This window comes from Neopelma chrysocephalum, unplaced genomic scaffold, assembly GCF_003984885.1.
Source record: "Neopelma chrysocephalum unplaced genomic scaffold, ASM398488v2 Primary Assembly neopelma1_24, whole genome shotgun sequence".
Classification (NCBI taxonomy): domain Eukaryota; kingdom Metazoa; phylum Chordata; class Aves; order Passeriformes; family Pipridae; genus Neopelma; species Neopelma chrysocephalum.
Window position 1 is genome coordinate 39517170 of NW_020897693.1, and position 17285 is coordinate 39534454.

Below are 17285 nucleotides of genomic sequence, written 5' to 3' on the forward strand. Positions count from 1 at the left end.
GTATGTTTGGAATTTTAATATTTTAAAAATAATTTAGCATTGTTTGTCCCTATGTATGCTTGAATCACAAATTAGGAAGAATCGTACCACAAGGGGAATTTAAAATGAGCCATTTGAAATTGATATGGGTGAGCAGGATTGTTGTCCTTTGACTTTAGAGAAAACGGTATAAAGATAAAACATTTGCAGGACAGTTAACATTTTCTTTTTTTTTCCTCTTGTCCCTTTTTTACTGCTGGTCTGGCAACTTCCCATCAAAGGGAGTGGGAGTACTATTATTGCAAACACCACCTCTAATACTGGAAAGCCACTGCACTCTGTGAAGGCTGACTTTTGAAAGTATGAAATCCTTATAGGAATTCAAGATTGCCCTGGTACTTGTTGTGCTTTGTAGGAGAGGAGATTGAATCTATTGATACAGATTTAGTGTCATTTCACAACAGTGTTTTAAAGGTGTTACAGATTCCTAATTCATGTGCCAGTTTTTAAATCACATTCTCCCTGTATCTTGGTGTTTAGATTAAGTTACTTAACTACACTCTTGTATTTCAGTAATAATAGAACAATTAAATAAGATTTTTTCCCTCAGTTAAAAAGGTTCACTAGAACCATTCATGAATTCCTTGGAGAAAGAGTCTAACTTTGTCTTTGTAAAAATACACTTTGGGATTTTTTTTTTCTGACTTTCAGTTTTTGTTTGACATTTTGTTAAAGTGAGTGAACACCCACCTGCTGTCATTCCCAGATGCGGTCCAGCAAGTCCATTTAAAGGGCACTTAAGTACTAAGAGTAATGGTAAGTAACATGTACTTTCATCAGAAGATTGACATGGTTCCTCTTATGTCAATTAATTTATGATTAAAATGTTATTATAATTAAAAACTTTTACATCAAGCTATTTGGTGAAGTTTAATAGCACTTAGATTTAGTATGCGTTACTGAAAATGCTCTCAAGGAGTAAGTTTTGCCTTGACTGTACTGCTGGCTATAAATAGGTAGCAAGACAACCACATATATAAAGATGTCACATCTTTGTTAACTGGAATATATATATGGTTACCACTTAAAGAGTCCTTGAGGTTAAAAATATTCCTTTACAGTCAGTAGTTTACATGGGCTGGTATATGTTTCTGTGCTGTCCTTGCACCTCAGACACTTTTTTTTCAAACGAGCATAGAGCAAAGAAACAGGAAGTTTCCATGCTGACATTTTCGTAGTCCAATTTCAGCCACTTTTGTAGCTGTTTATTGAGTTAGTGGGCTCAGTGGGAAAAGACAAAGGAGACACAATGGTTTCATGTGATAGTAACTGGCAAAGAAAAATGGCTACCATTGAGCAAAGAAGTTAAGCACACTGTAATTTAAGATTTATTACTTTGAATTGCAGTTAATAACAATTTAAAATTTTAGTATTCTTGTTCTTGCCTTTGTAGTGTTCAAATGTATTTTAATCTTACAGCTTTCTGCATAGACTCATCTCGAAGTCTGACTAACCAATACCTCATCAGAGATCACATGATGTTTCATTATAACAGGATGCTTTCAGCCAAAGGTAAAAACCTGCATGTATGAATGAACTTTCTGCCCCCAGATTTAGCTCATTCCTTCAGAAGAGGCTCATATCAAGAAGGAATGAACTGGATTGTAGTAAGTGTATAGTTATTCCTGTTTATTACTAAAACCGGCGTCAGCAAGGAGATATAACTGCTACTTAATAATACTTTTATATTATTGAGATTGGAATTTTTGTATGAAAACCTTTTCCTTAAGTGTTACCAAATATATTACCTTAATTTTACAATATTTAGTGCTTTAATGGTCTCCTTCGACTTTTGATGAAGTTATTCTGTGATTCTGATATATGATGAAATGAGGAAATAATGAATTCATAATTAATTCAATTAACCCTAATAATTAATAAATAATGAAATAATGTGCTGAACTGAAAATCATGGTGACAGTCACAATAGCAAAGGTACAGAATTTATTTTAGGAATGAAGGCAGAACATTTTTAGTAAAACTCAGACCACTATGTCTTTTTTATAATTTATATTTTATAATTTAATAATTATATATTTTATAATTTTTTAATTTCAAAAATTTCATTATCTTTTGTTTTTACTGCAGTAAATATAGTAGTGAGTTTTAAGGACCATGTGTTTGCAAATGAGAAAATCAAGTTACTGGTAGAGTCCATGCTCACAAATATACTGTTATCTCTTATGTAACATACTCAGTATCCTTGGGTATGCAGGTAAATGCCATCAGCACAAAATGTACAGAAACCTTGTGTAAAGAATCTTCATTTAAGTGGTGATTCTTACTTTAAATATGTGTTTTACCCAAACAGCTTTATCTTGCAAATTCTCTGAATGGATTAATATCAACCTAATACTTTAAGTACATAGTAACTATCATGTTTTAAAATAGAGAAGAATTAAATTAGTCTTTGTTCTGTATTGGTTTATTGCTATTTTTTCCTACCTCTCACATGTATGAAGTAAATACTGAATCATTCACATTTGGTGTTTTTCTTATTTTTAGCAGCTGTAGACTGCTCAGTGCCCAAAAGTAGGCTGACCAGCATCAAATGTAAGTACTTGTGATATACATATTCTGCAAAAGCTTCTGTAAAACTTACTTAACACAACAAGAGCCAGAGAAATAGAAGAATGACAACAGAATATAATAAAGCATTCATGTATCTGCTTGTTTATTCAGCTTTTCGCATCATTTTCCAGCTAGTTGTAAGAATCTGCAGCAAATGTAAGACCAGTGAGATGGACCTCATCTATCAGTGATGACTTGTGCTTAGCATAACAGTTAATGTTGCTTGGTATCCTTGTCATCCACACAGGCAGATGAAAATGGAACACATAAGGAGAATTTCAACATTTTCTCCTGTTGTGTGATATGATGTAAGCTTAAACACTCAAGAGCTTAGTAGTGCCAGGTAAAGAGAAATTTTGGGAATGCAGGCACCTGGGAACTGAGGCTGAAACTTCTTGTTCTGTTGTGCAGAAAACAGAGTCAATCACAACCACACAGCCCCACAGCCTGGATTAAACTGCACATAATTCTTCTGCAAGTTGTCTAATTTCTTAACACTGTTTAAAGATACCATTATTGTAGCCTTACTTCATAGCATTTAGCCAAAGTGCAGTACTTTCGAATAATTGATTTATGAATAACTAAATGAATATAAAGTCAAAGTGGATAAATAGCAGCTGTTTGTTAAAATATCAGAGATGTATTTCTGTTATCTATCTGTCTTTAATGCAGTTAGAAAAAGTTCTTCATTCTCCAATTTCATATTCAGTTACGAGTGCTGAGGTACTGGAGAAAACTGAAGTCTTTTTTAAGGATGGAAACTTAAATCTTCTAATGACTGAATACTTTGTGCTAAGTATCCAATTCAGTCAAGCCAAAGTGATACTACCTTTTAAAAGTACCAAGAGTAACTAAGATAAGAATCATCCTTTTGGCAGACTCAATTTCATTAGCATTTTTTTCAGTACTTCGGCATAAAGAGTTGAGACTGAATTAAGCAATGAGCTGCACCAGGATCAAAGATGCTATGTGGGCTTGCCTTTTGCTTTCAAATGGTACAGCACAAGTAGTAACAGTATTGCAGGGATATTTAAAGCCTCTGATTGCAGTAGGAATTTCAGATCACCTGTTCTGCAGAGTCACCTGAAAAATGTCTTACTTCTCATGCTCCACCTCTACTGAGCTTTGCTTTGAAACAAGCATGAAAATAGAGGGTTCGTGTAAGAAGAATATTTACAGCTATGTGTTTCTATAATGAAAAAGTCATGTAGCTTTTCTTTCTGCATCTGCTAGAATCTTTCCTAGGTTCCCTGATTAACAATTGGTCTTCCATACCTTTTCATGTCTTGGGTTTTTCTCAACATCAGCAAATGCCTGTTTATTTTAGAGTCTGCTGTCTTTACAGATAAAATGCTTCTGAGCTGATAGCTTGTGTGATTCACACTGGAATGAGCTTCCACAAATAATGAGTTCATTTTGGGAGACAGTGACAGTGCCTTAACCTTAATAGATAATTGTCCTGACATTCGCAGGTGTGCTCTGAGTGAGGAAATTTCCATTTCAGATGGCAAGGCTTTGTGCAATACATTTCTCTTCCAGTTCATCCTACTCAGACTGCTGTCTGACTAGTTACCTCTGTCCTAGTCACAGGCAGAACATTTATCTGCTGTACAGAGTGTGATGGAAACATTTCACTGTTGTTGCTGCTTTTGTTTTTACCCATCTATTTGGTAAAACTGGTACACTGAATTCTCGCTAAAGAACAAGCTACTGCTGCTGTATTTTATCTTATTAGAACATGCATACAATCAGCACAGCCCTAGAAGATATTTCTTATTCATGAAAGAAAAAAACCTGAAAGATGGGGGGGGGAAATAAAGCCTTTTATTACAAAAAAAATCCTTGATTTACCTACAGTTATTCTAGCTTAAGACTTGGGAGTGCTAATTCTTACTCAGTTGGAATTTATTATATTCCCAAAATAAAGCTGGCTCCTAAAGTGAAACTGAACATCAAAGTTAAGGATTTGGATCCTAGTCAGTAGCATAGGATTCATTTGGAAGTAATGTTGGATTTACTTCTTGGTCTCACAGAACTGAGTATACATCATGGTTGAATGGATATTCTTTTTATCCTTAGATTTGGCTAAGTTCTAACATACAGTTTGTTTCCTTGATGTTCTGCACTGAGCAAAATTGCACAATTATCAAGTGAAAATGAATTTACTAGTTTTTAAAATCTGTTTAACAAAGCAGTAAATAATGTTGTATTTTTTTTCCCTTAAAAGTGGCTTCTCAAGACAGTATTATGTCTCTGCCTCACTTTTCAGGTTTCATTTTTTTAGGTGCTTTATGTTCCCTAATAAAAATTAGAGTGCCAAGTTAAAGATAAAAATCTAAATAATAAAGCAAACTTATGTAAACAATAGCATTTTTATTAGAATATTCCTCAGTGTAGTGTTTTTACTTTGCAGTGCGGGCACCATCAGAGTTTATTTGTCCTCCTTGAGCTTCCTAATCAAGATAGGATTTCTGCCAACACTAGATCAGTCAGAAAAGTCTTGGAAACTTCCAGGGATGGAGATTCTGCACCCTGAGAAACCTCTTCCACTGTCGCAATATTTGTGGGTCTAAAAGGTTTTTTCCATGTGTCCAATTCAAACACTGTCGGGACTACAACTAAACTTACTTGAAAGCATTTATCTTGGCAATTCCACTTTTGAAGGGCATATTTTGGATGGTAGATTGTAAGTGTTATAGATGCCATAGCTAAAATTGTTATTCCATGATGGTCAGTGGCAAAAGTGTCTCAACTGCAACAGACAGGTCCAGGGTTTTCATGTGTGCGTTTGTACCAGATACTGAAGATTATCCTTTCTTGATAAGAGCCTTTGAGGATTTCTATTGCTACTCAATGTGTGCATGTAACTGGTATTTTTTTTCTGACCTGCTTCCTTCACATGTTGTTCCATCTGACTGAGATGACTTTACAGATAAGGAACTACACCATGTAGGCTGAAATTTGTGCAGAGTTATCAAAGGGATAATTCCACGGGACACATCTATTTTCAAATTCATCATTATTGGTCTCACTGTCTTCAAGGTATTTAAGGTTAAGACTACACAAGCATACCTTGTTCAGTATTTGCAGTATTCTTATAAACTCTAGATGTTTAGAATGAAATTGAAAATCATTTCGATTTTATTTCATACCTAAAATTAGAGTAGTTGCATTTTTTCCTACTGTTCTGTGCATTGTTCATCAAGAACTACAGATTTCTGTACTGTAATAATAGTGCAACCAAGTGTTACATGTTCAGGTGTTAAGCTCAGTGCAACATATCATTTGTAGAGTCTCGGGAAATCCACTGGAGAATAATTTTTCTTCCTCTGCCTTTTGTGAAACAGATTAATGTGGGGATGATGGCCAATAGCTCAGACAGTACAAGTTTTAAAAATGTACTGAGGAAGAAAAGTAATGGAAAAGGATTTTTAGAATATTGTTAAAACAATTGCTGTTTTCTTGCTGGAGATGGGACACATAATTTATTCAGGCTCAGCTGCAACTTCAGTGTGATTGAATATCAGCGGTATCTCTGTAGTGTCACTGAGAATGAGGGGTTTACAGCTCCATTCCCCCAGTAGTTCTGTACCTGTCATTGCTTCAACTGAAGCATAGTATTAACTTTTTTCTTTTCTTTTTGTATTCCTTGTCTTATTACTTATTGCATCCCAAATAAGTTTGCTGTTCCCCCTCTATTTCAAAAGAGATTTGGGCAGGGAGGTAAATTTTCAATTTGAAATTGTGAGATTTATTAATAGCACAGAGTTACAAAACAGAATTACTACCGATAGTGTTAAAAAACATCCCCTGAAAATGGGCTTTATGTACTGCTAAAATAGCAGGTGAGTATTTCCCTTTGGGATTGTTGCCATGAATCAGTCATTAGTGTTTAAGAATTAAACATGATACTGTAGTTGGCATTCTTCCTGGCCATCTGAATGTGTTCTGTCCTGAAAGTGGATTTAGTTTCCACTGTTCTTTTCCTGGTATCATAGCTGGCAGCAAAGTAGGCAAGGTGCCATGCCCCTGGGCTAGCAGTGAGCGTGTTCCTGTGTATTAGATCAGCCTTATTGACTTAAAATAGTTGTTAGAATGTGAAACTTCTTGAAATGTGAAACTTCTATGTTCAGAATTAGTCCAAGCATGTTGATTGATACCAGTGGCCATTAGAAGTCTGTGGTTGTGGAATTTGAGCCAGAAAACTTGACAAAAGCTATGCCAAGTAAGACAGCTGCTGCTACACATGCCTGGTTTCTAACAGTACTAACTTTTCAACCCATGTGTTTAGAGATTTTTCCACAGGGCGTATTGATAGTACAGACTGAACCCAGTGATTAGTGAGCTTGGGAATGCAGGTCTCTTTGATACTGGGGTGAGGGGAGAAGAAGAAGGGAAAAAAGTATTCTGAGAAGTTACCCACCATAAATCTATTTTAGCCTGATGGAACTTGAATACTTGGAGGGAGGGTGGTGAGAGATAGGGAGAGACAACGGTTCAAACTGACCAATAATGTTGTTTTTCTGCTCTTTGAGGGGTTAGATTCAAGTGGAAATATCAGGAAGTGCATAATCTTATGTAATTCTGTATTTAAATCTTAATTTTTCATGTGAACACAATATGTAGCTGTCTACACTTTACACTATGAAAAGCGGAGATCTGTGAAAAGCTGTCTTACATGTTTTGTTGTTGCTGCTGTTTTACAGGACGCTTTCATAAAATCTCCCTATCTTTTTTTCTGTTGAGTCTTGTCCTTGCATATGTATTTCTTAAAATAAAAGTTATGAGCAATTAATATAAGCTCTTTCAAGTCAAACACTCAGATAATTCTGATGTTTTTGTTTTCAGAGTTCAAGTTTGTCTTTGGCAAAATGTTCTAATATATTTATCAAGTTCGAATTTTTGGAGAGCAGGAAAACCCATTGGGCAAAAAAATCTTTATGAAACTGTACTTTTATCTGGAGTGATTGTACTTTTTCTTTCTTTCAGAGGTTGTTTACTTTAAAGTTTCTTCTATAGAAAAGTTTTTTTTTTTATGAGAGGTAATTTTAGATATGTTGATCAAAAATACATTTTTCAAAGAGTTTGCAGTTGTAAAAAGACATCAGATCATCTAGTCTGACATCATGAGTTGAGCAGACCAAAAATTCCGTCCAGTTGTGCTCAACAGGCATACTGAATGTGGTAAATAAAACACATAAACAATAAGGGCCTGAAGTCTTGACTCATAAAGGTCAAGAAATAGAGAAAACATAATTTCCTTTTCTAGATGTTTCAGCAGTTCATCATCATCATCATTGAAAACGTGTCCCTGATTTTTAATTGAATTTTCCCAGCTTTACCATCTGTCTGCAGATGGGAAGAGTTGTTGCTTTTATACAATTTTCCATTACTGAGGATCACAAAATAGCTATAGCATACCAGAGAACAAGAATAAAATTATGCATTCCATTTATTATCAGCTTTATTTCAGTACAGTATGTGTAAATTGTCCTTGGAGGGTGCCCTAGGAGTACCTTGAGACAAAAATCACTGTCCAAACCCACCTGAGCCAGATGGACCTCTCTCTAGGGTGCACAAATAGAGGTTTACCGGGGCAGGCCTAGAAGTTTTCTACAGGGTTGGTGCAGGGTTCCGCAGTTTCTGTGTAGGAGACTGTTGACAGACTGCTGTGTTCTTCATGCAGCTGACAGATGTATATAGGGGATGTCTGGTGGATGAGGACCCCATATGAGGTCAGAGGTGAATGGGTTTGAGATAATCCTGTGGTTCTAGCCTCTTCTGAAATGCCTGTGAGGGATTTATGGCTCACTGTTAGGCTTTATATCCAAGCATTCGCAATGACCAGATTTTGCCATTAGTATCTTTGCCAAGCAGCGTCACATTTCTGAAGTACATACCCTCATGCAGACATTACTTTCTGTTTGATACAAGCAAGTCTATAGTATCAAGCCTTTAATAAATACTTTGTCACCCTTTTTTGTGGTGATTCCTCCCTTATTTGATGAAACGGTGCTACTGATAATGGATATGAAGAAGGACTGCAGAGTTATCTCTTAGAGTTATGAAAATTAAAACTTCGATGTTAAGAAATTTCGAATGAGATTTATGAGAAACCCGAACTTCATAGCCAATGACAAAATTCAGTTTGCATTTGATGAGATCTCACACTGTATGCTTAAATCATGGTGTATTGGGGGTTTGGGTAGAGCTAGGAAACTGATAGTAAAAATTCTTAAGAACTTGATATGCTGAACACTGCAATTATGGTTGCTGCAGACACTTCAAGCTCAAGAAATAATGTTTGTGTGGTTTATCTGAAAAGAATTCAAAAGGTAAAAATAACCAGAAGTGTGTTACTGCAAAAATAGCTTATATAAAAACGCAGTGGAGAAATGCTCAGTGTTGAATAATTCTTTTGAGATACATTGTTCTGCAAGCTGAACTCAGTTTAAATCTAACTTAATATTTCATGGTCTGCCCTGGGTTATTTACATCAAAAAGGAAATAACTTGAAGGTTAACTGCCAATTGTACTGTGATATGACATATGATAAATATAGAGATTGGAAATTCGGAGCAAAGGACAACCACTGGCATTCCAAATTGTACTGTTCTTCTAAGGGCAGAGCTTTCAAGCTGACTAGGACTGCAATATGCACGATTAGTTTGTTTCTTCCATGTTTATGGCATTTGTTTTATAACCCTGTGCATGTCCAGAAATAATGCTGCAGCCTAGGCTTGAGAAAAAAAGAATCAAGCCTTTAGGGGGAGTGTTCTAATAGGGAAATAAAGCTTTGGGATCACCGCTTTGAGGTGCGGTGTACTCTGCAAAAAGAGTATTTGCCTAGGCTGAAGTGTTCCTTCTATGACAGAGTGATCAGTATTTTATAAGTATCTCTTTATGGGAAATGCTACAGTTTAGCATCTAAAATTCATGGTCTTCCTTGTGCTTCCTCTCACTGGCAACAAAATTAAGAGAACAGATTCATGGGGTGGATGCAGTAAATTACAGAATCTAGTTTCATAGACTGAATTTATCTGATACACAAAAATCAATACTTTTTATATTTTAATACATTTTCTCTTACTATACATCTTTGTGGTGGTTTTGAGCACAGTAGTTAATGAGATATAATTAATCTGAAAGTCTCTAATAAGGTTTTTAAAGGGACTCATTATTTGGATCTATAGACTGTATTTCTTTATTCCTCAACATTTAGTTTTCTGTTTTTAAAGAGCTGAAAAATAACCCAGTGGTTTTCTTTTTTTCATTTATTTGTCACAAGGTGCTTATTATGATGTACCTTTCCTGTATTTAACTCTACATGTGTTATATGTTTCTGGAGCCAATGTTCAGTAAAAGCTACTTGCAGTGAAATTATTAAGTTAACAAGTGCAGTTGATGTTTAATTCCCACTAGTCTTTGACAGGATACCAAGGACACACTTGTCAAATTTAGTTTATTAACCTCTCTGAAAGCTGCTAAAGAAGCTGTATCTGTAATTGATTTGAAGCAAAGATACCTTAACAGTGAGCAACATTTCCAATTAGCAGATAAATCTCCCTTTTAAAACTACATATTTCTTCTTGAATGCTGGTCTCATTCTTTCTGGGTTTAATACAGTCACATTGCAGAACAAGTGGTTATGTATGACAGCCTTAAGTATCTTCAGTGCCAGTCAATTTTAATATTCTAATTAGTGCCTCAGAGGTTCAAGCAAATTTTCTCTCTGGCTAAAATCAAATGTGAAGACTGGATTATCTAGTCCCTGCTTGGGTAAAGGACATGTGAAATAAGGGGAGGTAGGCCATGTGCATGTTTTCACACTTGTCTGTGTCACTTGCTGACTGCCCTAAGGCTGTCCTAACTTACCTCCAGCTGCCTGTTTACATCTACATTAGCTCTTTTCAAGAAGTATTTCTCTATCTTGCTTTGCTGGATTCACAATTCCTAGCTTTTACGTCTGATCTAGCCTGAAAATTCATAATTTGGCAGTAAGATGGGTATACTTCTGGGATTTTCAGATATTCTGTTTTGCATATGTGTGTGCTGCCTTTCAGTATGCATGAGTGACTTTATGGCTTTTGGAACAAACTTAATGCATTAGCTGAGCTAAGCTCACTAAATTGCGGGTGTGAGGAAAAGACATTACATTTCCCATGCAGGTGACAGTAGTCCCAGTGGGTCATTCTGACATCCAAAGATGGCCTTAGCTGGCATACTTACTATTCTTTCATTCTTTAGTCTTAGGCATAAGCCATGCTTTGGGTATAAAGAGTCCCAACATACAGTCCTGGAAGAGGGTTTTTTGTAGCTTTGAATGCCAGTAGTAAAGGCAGAATCTGTGCATGTATGTCAAATTTCAATCTTCATCCTGTAAAGAGCGGAATAAGGACAACACAAGATTCTGTTTTGCAATAATATTCACACTGCTTTGCACTTTACCTAGACACTCCTATTAAGCAGGTGTATGCAGGTGGAACATGCAGTAAAGTGATAAAGCTAGTCTTGTCTTAGGCAAACCTACTTTTCACCTGAGCACTTGAGTGTAAGGAGCTTGCTGTTTCAGGCACCTGCTTGCACTTACCATACTTCTGTGTGATTTGCATTTTTGCTTTGTAGAGCTCTCATTCATGCATTTTTCCCCTAGATACACATTCAGTACACATCAGCCATCACCACTTTACCTGGGGAGTAGGCAAAACGTGAGTTTTTACAGCTTCCATGCATGTGCATACACAGACACAATGTATTGGCCCAGGACAAGTGTAGTGGTTTGAACCAGGTTTTCCCCCTGGAGCTAAGAAAGTGGTAACCCCCAGGGGGTGGTGACACTTGAGATTTGAACCAATCTGCGCTCCTGCAAAATATAAACATACCACAAGTAGACCGGAAAAGAAAGTAGTTGGAGTTGTTGGAGAAGAGGTGGCCATGTTCTAAGCCACTCAAGCATATAAAACTTCTAATCTGTAGCTAATATTTGAGGGCTTGTCTGTAACTTTTAAGACAAATGCAATTAGAAATAGTAGTAATTTAGAATAGGCACATAATAATAATTCGGTGTAGGAAGAAAAATATTCTATTTTAATTATTTAATAGTACAGTATATTTTGTCCTTCTTTTACAAGGTGTATTTTTAGTATGTAGCATTTTTAACTTCAGCTAATATTTTTCCAGTAATAAAAGCAACTTCTTATTGTACATACTCTAATAGCATATGCTGGATTAATCAGCCACCATAAAAGAAATTACTTTGTATTTTCCATATCCATTGTAAGAATTGAAAGAGAAAGAGGTATTTCCCTGAACAATGAGAGCAAGGATTTTGCATCTGAAAGATTCATTTCTAGCTTAAAAGGGGACTAAAATCTTTAATAAAATGAATACATGTACTTAGATATTTCCTGGAGATTAACATGTGTGTAGGGTACATGTACACAGATGAATGCATTTTAAAGGTTGTTTAAATGTCCTCAGATTGCTGTAGGTCTCAGCTGTCTAGAAGAATGTACCACAGCAATCCATGAAGTTATTTACATTTCCATGCATTAAGTAGAGTAGTGCATGTGAAGATTGGGGTCTAGCAGACTGTGATATAATTACATTATGAAACCAAAGAAGAAATTCTGAAAGGCCTTTCTATGTGTCTGATCACTGTGGAGCTGTGTTAAGTGACTGAGAAATGTGGTCAGGAGTTAAAACAGGTTTCATTGAGCAGACAGACTTTAAAAGTGTGCTTGTTATATAAACCCTCCTTTTTTCCTGTTTGGAAATGAAATTATTAATGGTTTTTATCAGCCTCATTTGGATTTTTCAACTTTGTGAACTTTGAATGCTGTGTACAGTTCTGGGCCCCTCACGTCAAGAAAGACATTGAGGTGCTGGCGCATGTCCATGGAAGGGCAACGGAGCTGGTGAAGGGTTTGGAGCACAAGTCCTATGAGGAGCAGCTGAGGGAGCTGGGGTTGTTTAGCCTGGTGAAAAGGAGCTTGAGAGGGGACCTTATTACTCTCTTCAACTACCTGAAAGGAGGGTGTAGCCAGGTGGGGGTCAGTCTCTTCTGCCAGGAACTGGTGACATGAAGAGAGGAAATAGTCTTAAACAGGGCCGGGGAGGTCCAGGATGGACATAAGGAAGAATTTCTTCACGGAAAGGCTTGTCAAGCATTGGAATGAGCTGCCCAGGGAGGTGGTGGAGTCACCGTCCCTGGAAGTGTTCAAGAAGTGATTGGATGTGGCACTTTAATGCTGTGGTTTAGTTGACAAACTGATGGTTGGTCAAAGGTTGGACTTGATGATCTTGGTTTTTTTCCAACCTAAACGATTCTATGATATATATGTGACACCTGGGTGCTCATAATATAAAAAACTTTGGACTGCAAGATAGCAGATGTAGGTGACCGGTTTAGCTGACTTGTACACAGAAAATTTATTTGTTTTTTGGGCTACTTTATGTGATGGCATCTGACTTATCTTCTGATGCTGCAGATGGGGTCTTGGACTGCAGACTGGTGTAGACTGATAAAAGTTTCCCCGTCCTGATCTAACAGTGGCCCTTTGAGACTTTTCCTTCATTTTTTATGTTCTTGACATGAACTTGCTTGTTTGGCTGTGGGTTTCTCATTTTGGGAGACTACTCCATGCTGTTAGCATGGATTTTTTGCATGTCAAATTTGCTAACAATAAATAGGTTTTATTCTGAAATCCTGGATGAGAGTACAGTCAAGAGTTTTAGCTGTAAAAAACTGATAGCAAGCTTGTAAGTTTTTGAGCAGAGTGCTCTGCTAGCAATTCTGATCTTGGAATTCCTACATGCTGGTGTTCATTGTGAGATAAGAATACTTCAGGAAAGCTAAGGCACAGCATCTGCTACCAGCATACTCTTCATTATTTTTATTCTAAGAATAGACGTAAATTTTATAATTGCTTTGTGTTGGAAGTGGAATGTATCTCAATAGTCTGACTTTACTGAGCAATTGGAAACCACTATGATGTTTTCAAATCACTTAGGAAGAAAAAGAATATTTCAGTTTGGATTTAACAATTTTTGTCTCTTCCCTAAGTTGCTGACCAGCAAAGAAGAGAGAAACTGAAAAAGAAGATAGCCAGGTGTGAAGAGAAAATGAGTTTGTGTGAAACTGTCTCCCGATCCAGCTCAAGAGGCAGCGGAAGGCTGCCATCCTCTTTTGGAAAGGTAGGTATTTTAGGTTTGCTAAATAGATAATATCATATACTTGCCTTCCATAACAACAGCTGATCACTGCTCTGCAGCAGCTCCAGAGTGAGGGCTGGAATATTTCACGCAGCAGAAAATAGACAGCTGTGAGCTCCATACATTCTAACACTTCTGTTACATACAGTGCCACCCCCCTGCCTCTTCTGCCCTGTTTGTCTCTCCTGAAGAGCCTGTAACTGTCCAACAGGGCACTCCAGTTACAGGTCTCATCCCACCAGCTTTCACTTATGCCAGTGATGTCAAGTCTCTGGTACTGCGCCAAAGCTTCGAGCTCCTCTTGTTTGTTCCTTTTGCTATGGGCATTGGTGTAGAAACATTTCAGGTGTGGTACATTGTAGCCAATACCTTGTGAAGTAGATTGAGGGATCCCTAAAGTGCTCCTTTTCTCAAGTTCTGGCACACCATTTTGTGTCACTGACACCAGTGAGTCACTAAGTGCAAACTGTAACTGAGCCTTCTTGTAGAAGGGTAGGCAGTGGAAGTAATTGGGCTGTCATACGTTCATGCTAGAAATGAAGCCCTATTTAAACTTTATTTCATTTGCCAAAGTATACATTGATTTCCTTGTTCATACACCAAGGGACAGTTCCTCTGTTTCAATCGTTAGATGTCCTTTAATGCATTGTGAGGATGAATTAGACATGTTAATTGTATTTCTGTAGCCATCAGCATATATTATTGATAAGTGACAGCTGGAAAACAAATTCCTAATGCCTGATAAAGCATATGATGTAGAGGATTTTTTCAGTAATCATATTATTGCTGGTGCCATTAGGAAAAAGCTGAATATACATCCTCTGCTTGTAGAACTGTTCCAAAAATTGTTTTGTTGAATTAGGACATTTCTGGGTTGGGGTAAGAGTCAGCACAAATTTGAAGCAGTCAACCTTGGAATACTCTGGGTTTCCAAGAAGGTAATGGCAAGAGAAGAATGTGGTCCTGTGCTTAATAAACATCTTACAAGATAACAGAAGCATGTAAGAAAAAGAGACAAGCAGAATTCTCCTCGATTTGCCACTGTTACATTTAAATGTAAGAACACAATAGTTAGAAATTCCTTTCATAATGTATAACTTCTTGCCTAATAAAATGTGGCTCTTGTAAAATGTATATCGATTTAAGAATAACATACATATATATGTATATAAAGATATAATAACCCTTGTCATTCTGACAGTGTTAATGGCTGACTAGATTGTAGGCTAAATATGTGCTAACCAGCTTTGATGTATGCACCTGACTTCTTCTTTACAAATGGCTTCATTCATTAGCATTCACTTTTTACATATTCTGTCAAGTTTGGTGCATTTATTTCATCATTTTCATTATTCATGTACCTGCATTTATTACTATTTAATGCTACAGCAGAGCACAGGATCAGTTTTCAGTTGAGACTCTACTTTGTGCCTGGTAAAACCAAAAAGAAATAATTTCTCTAAATTATATAATAAATGTTATACATATCTTAAAATCTGTGTGATTTAGTTAGTGGATTTTGTTATACACTGAGCTAACTATGAAACGGAATAGTTGTAATGTGTCTTGAACATGACTGGCCTGCTCTTAGTTTTGTACAAGGGTTTAAGTGCTCAGTGAATTCAGAACAGTGAATTCTTTACCTTTATATGTAGTTGTAAATGTAATGTTACTGTGATGTGAGAATCTACTATGATGTGTAGTGAACAGAGAAAGTTATTTCTGTAGTGCTTACTAGACTTCATTACTGACTTTTTGAAATAATTAATGATTGTCATCAAAGAATATTTTGATCAGAGATAAGAAAATTGCATCCATGTAGTGTAATAATGATGGTGACACCATGTGTGAAAATTAATCAAAATAGGATGTTAAATTACAGATACAGATGCTGAAAGGGCTGCTAATTTTGTGGTTGTGTATCTTTGTGAATATGTAATTTTAAAGCACGTATTTAGAGACTTAATTAGACAGAAAATATTGTGACACCTATGCATACTGAAATCCTTAGATTTTGAATTTTATTTTTCTATACAAACTGATGTGGGTTTTTAAACATTCATCTGAGTTATTCAGCAGGTCTAGTTGGATGAAGCTCAATGTGACTTATCTCTGAAGCAAGAAAACCTGAATTGAGCTGGCCACGAGCAAAATCTATGATTTGAACAACTTGGCATTTTATATCCCATGTTCAAGTAATCCTATTAATAGGCATTTCTGGCTGCTAATGATGTTTTAAAAGAAGTTAATCCATGCCAAAAGTCAGTTGAAGGAAGGCTACTTCACAGGAGGTTATATTTTCTCTTTTAACTGTTTGAAGTATGGTTGCCATTGCTTTGACATTTCAAGATCCCTTTCAGTCTGTTTTTTGAGACTTTTTTATTTTCTGAAGAATTAGTTAGGACCATCTGCTTGTGCATATGAAATACAGATTGCAAAACACCATTAACTGTTTCTGGTTTCTCTTGTTAATTTTGTATGCAATGTACATGTGTGGCTATGTTAAATGCCTACTCAAATGCCTTATATTTGAAGATTTATTATACTGTTTTTAACGCTCTGAAGATGTATTGTGTTTGAAATAGTTGTCAGAGTGAGAGATGTGGCTAAACAAAGCAGAAACACTTTCTGAACATCAAAGAAAGTTGTTTTCATCAGGAACGTTCAGTACAGATTTCCTTTCAGGCTTCGTAGTGACAATCACCTCTCGTGCTGGTTGCTCGAATTAATACATTTCCATATGCACATTCAGTAATACCCCTTATTAATAATAGCACAGTATTTGATGAAAGTAGGAACCTACCACAGTATATACACATACATGCATAAAAGGAAAGAGTGTAACAGGAACATAGTTTTGAAAGAGAAGAATAGTTATTATTGATGCCAGTATGCAAACTGATTGTATTCATAGAGGGTCCAATTCTGTAACTTTGTCTTGTTTTAGGATCAGCTCAACTGCTTCTGAGGAATAGAATATGTCACTTTCATGAGGTGTAGTTGAGTAATTGGCCAATATCAGTTCATACCTTTTCTTAGTTACTCTTTTGCATAGGGCAGGGAACCAATCATCATATGCTCACAAATGCTTCTACAATCTGATTTATAGTGCAGCTCCATGAACTAATTTAGCCACTCAGAGTAAAAAATTTACAAGAAGAAATAAGGTACTTATAATATACAGTGAAGGATATGGAATTAGCTTTTCAAAACATCTATATAGGTGGATTCTGAAACTTTCCAGTCTTATCTGTTTTCTATAGTGCTGAGCTACCATTGCAAGTACTTTGTATGCAAACAATCACACTGGTAAGCCTCATTATACTGCTTGCTAAGGCATTTGTTTGGCGTTGTAACTGCATGTTACCAGTTCAGCATTTAATTATGCTGTAGTAGTAAAATAAAGTTGGCTCACACCATCAAGAAGAGCTCATTTTGCTTCAGCTAACTAAAAAAATAGC

At 36.3% G+C, this 17285-nt stretch overlaps 1 protein-coding gene across 7 annotated transcripts in view; it reads left to right on the plus strand.

Moving 5' to 3' along the window:
* Positions 1-17285, plus strand: part of SPATA7 (spermatogenesis associated 7) — a 34813-nt gene that overhangs the window by 9258 nt on the left and 8270 nt on the right. For 4 of the 7 annotated variants that reach the window (XM_027673148.1, XM_027673162.1, XM_027673172.1 and 1 more), the window contains 4 exons: positions 715-795; positions 1459-1551; positions 2545-2592; positions 13676-13806. In XM_027673148.1, the coding sequence (XP_027528949.1) occupies positions 715-795; positions 1459-1551; positions 2545-2592; positions 13676-13806 (353 nt within the window). Of the gene's footprint in view, positions 1-690; positions 796-1458; positions 1552-2544; positions 2593-2857; positions 2954-3282; positions 3402-13674; positions 13807-17285 lie in introns of those variants that run through there. The other 3 variants (XM_027673156.1, XM_027673177.1, XM_027673183.1) reach the window with 3 other exon arrangements.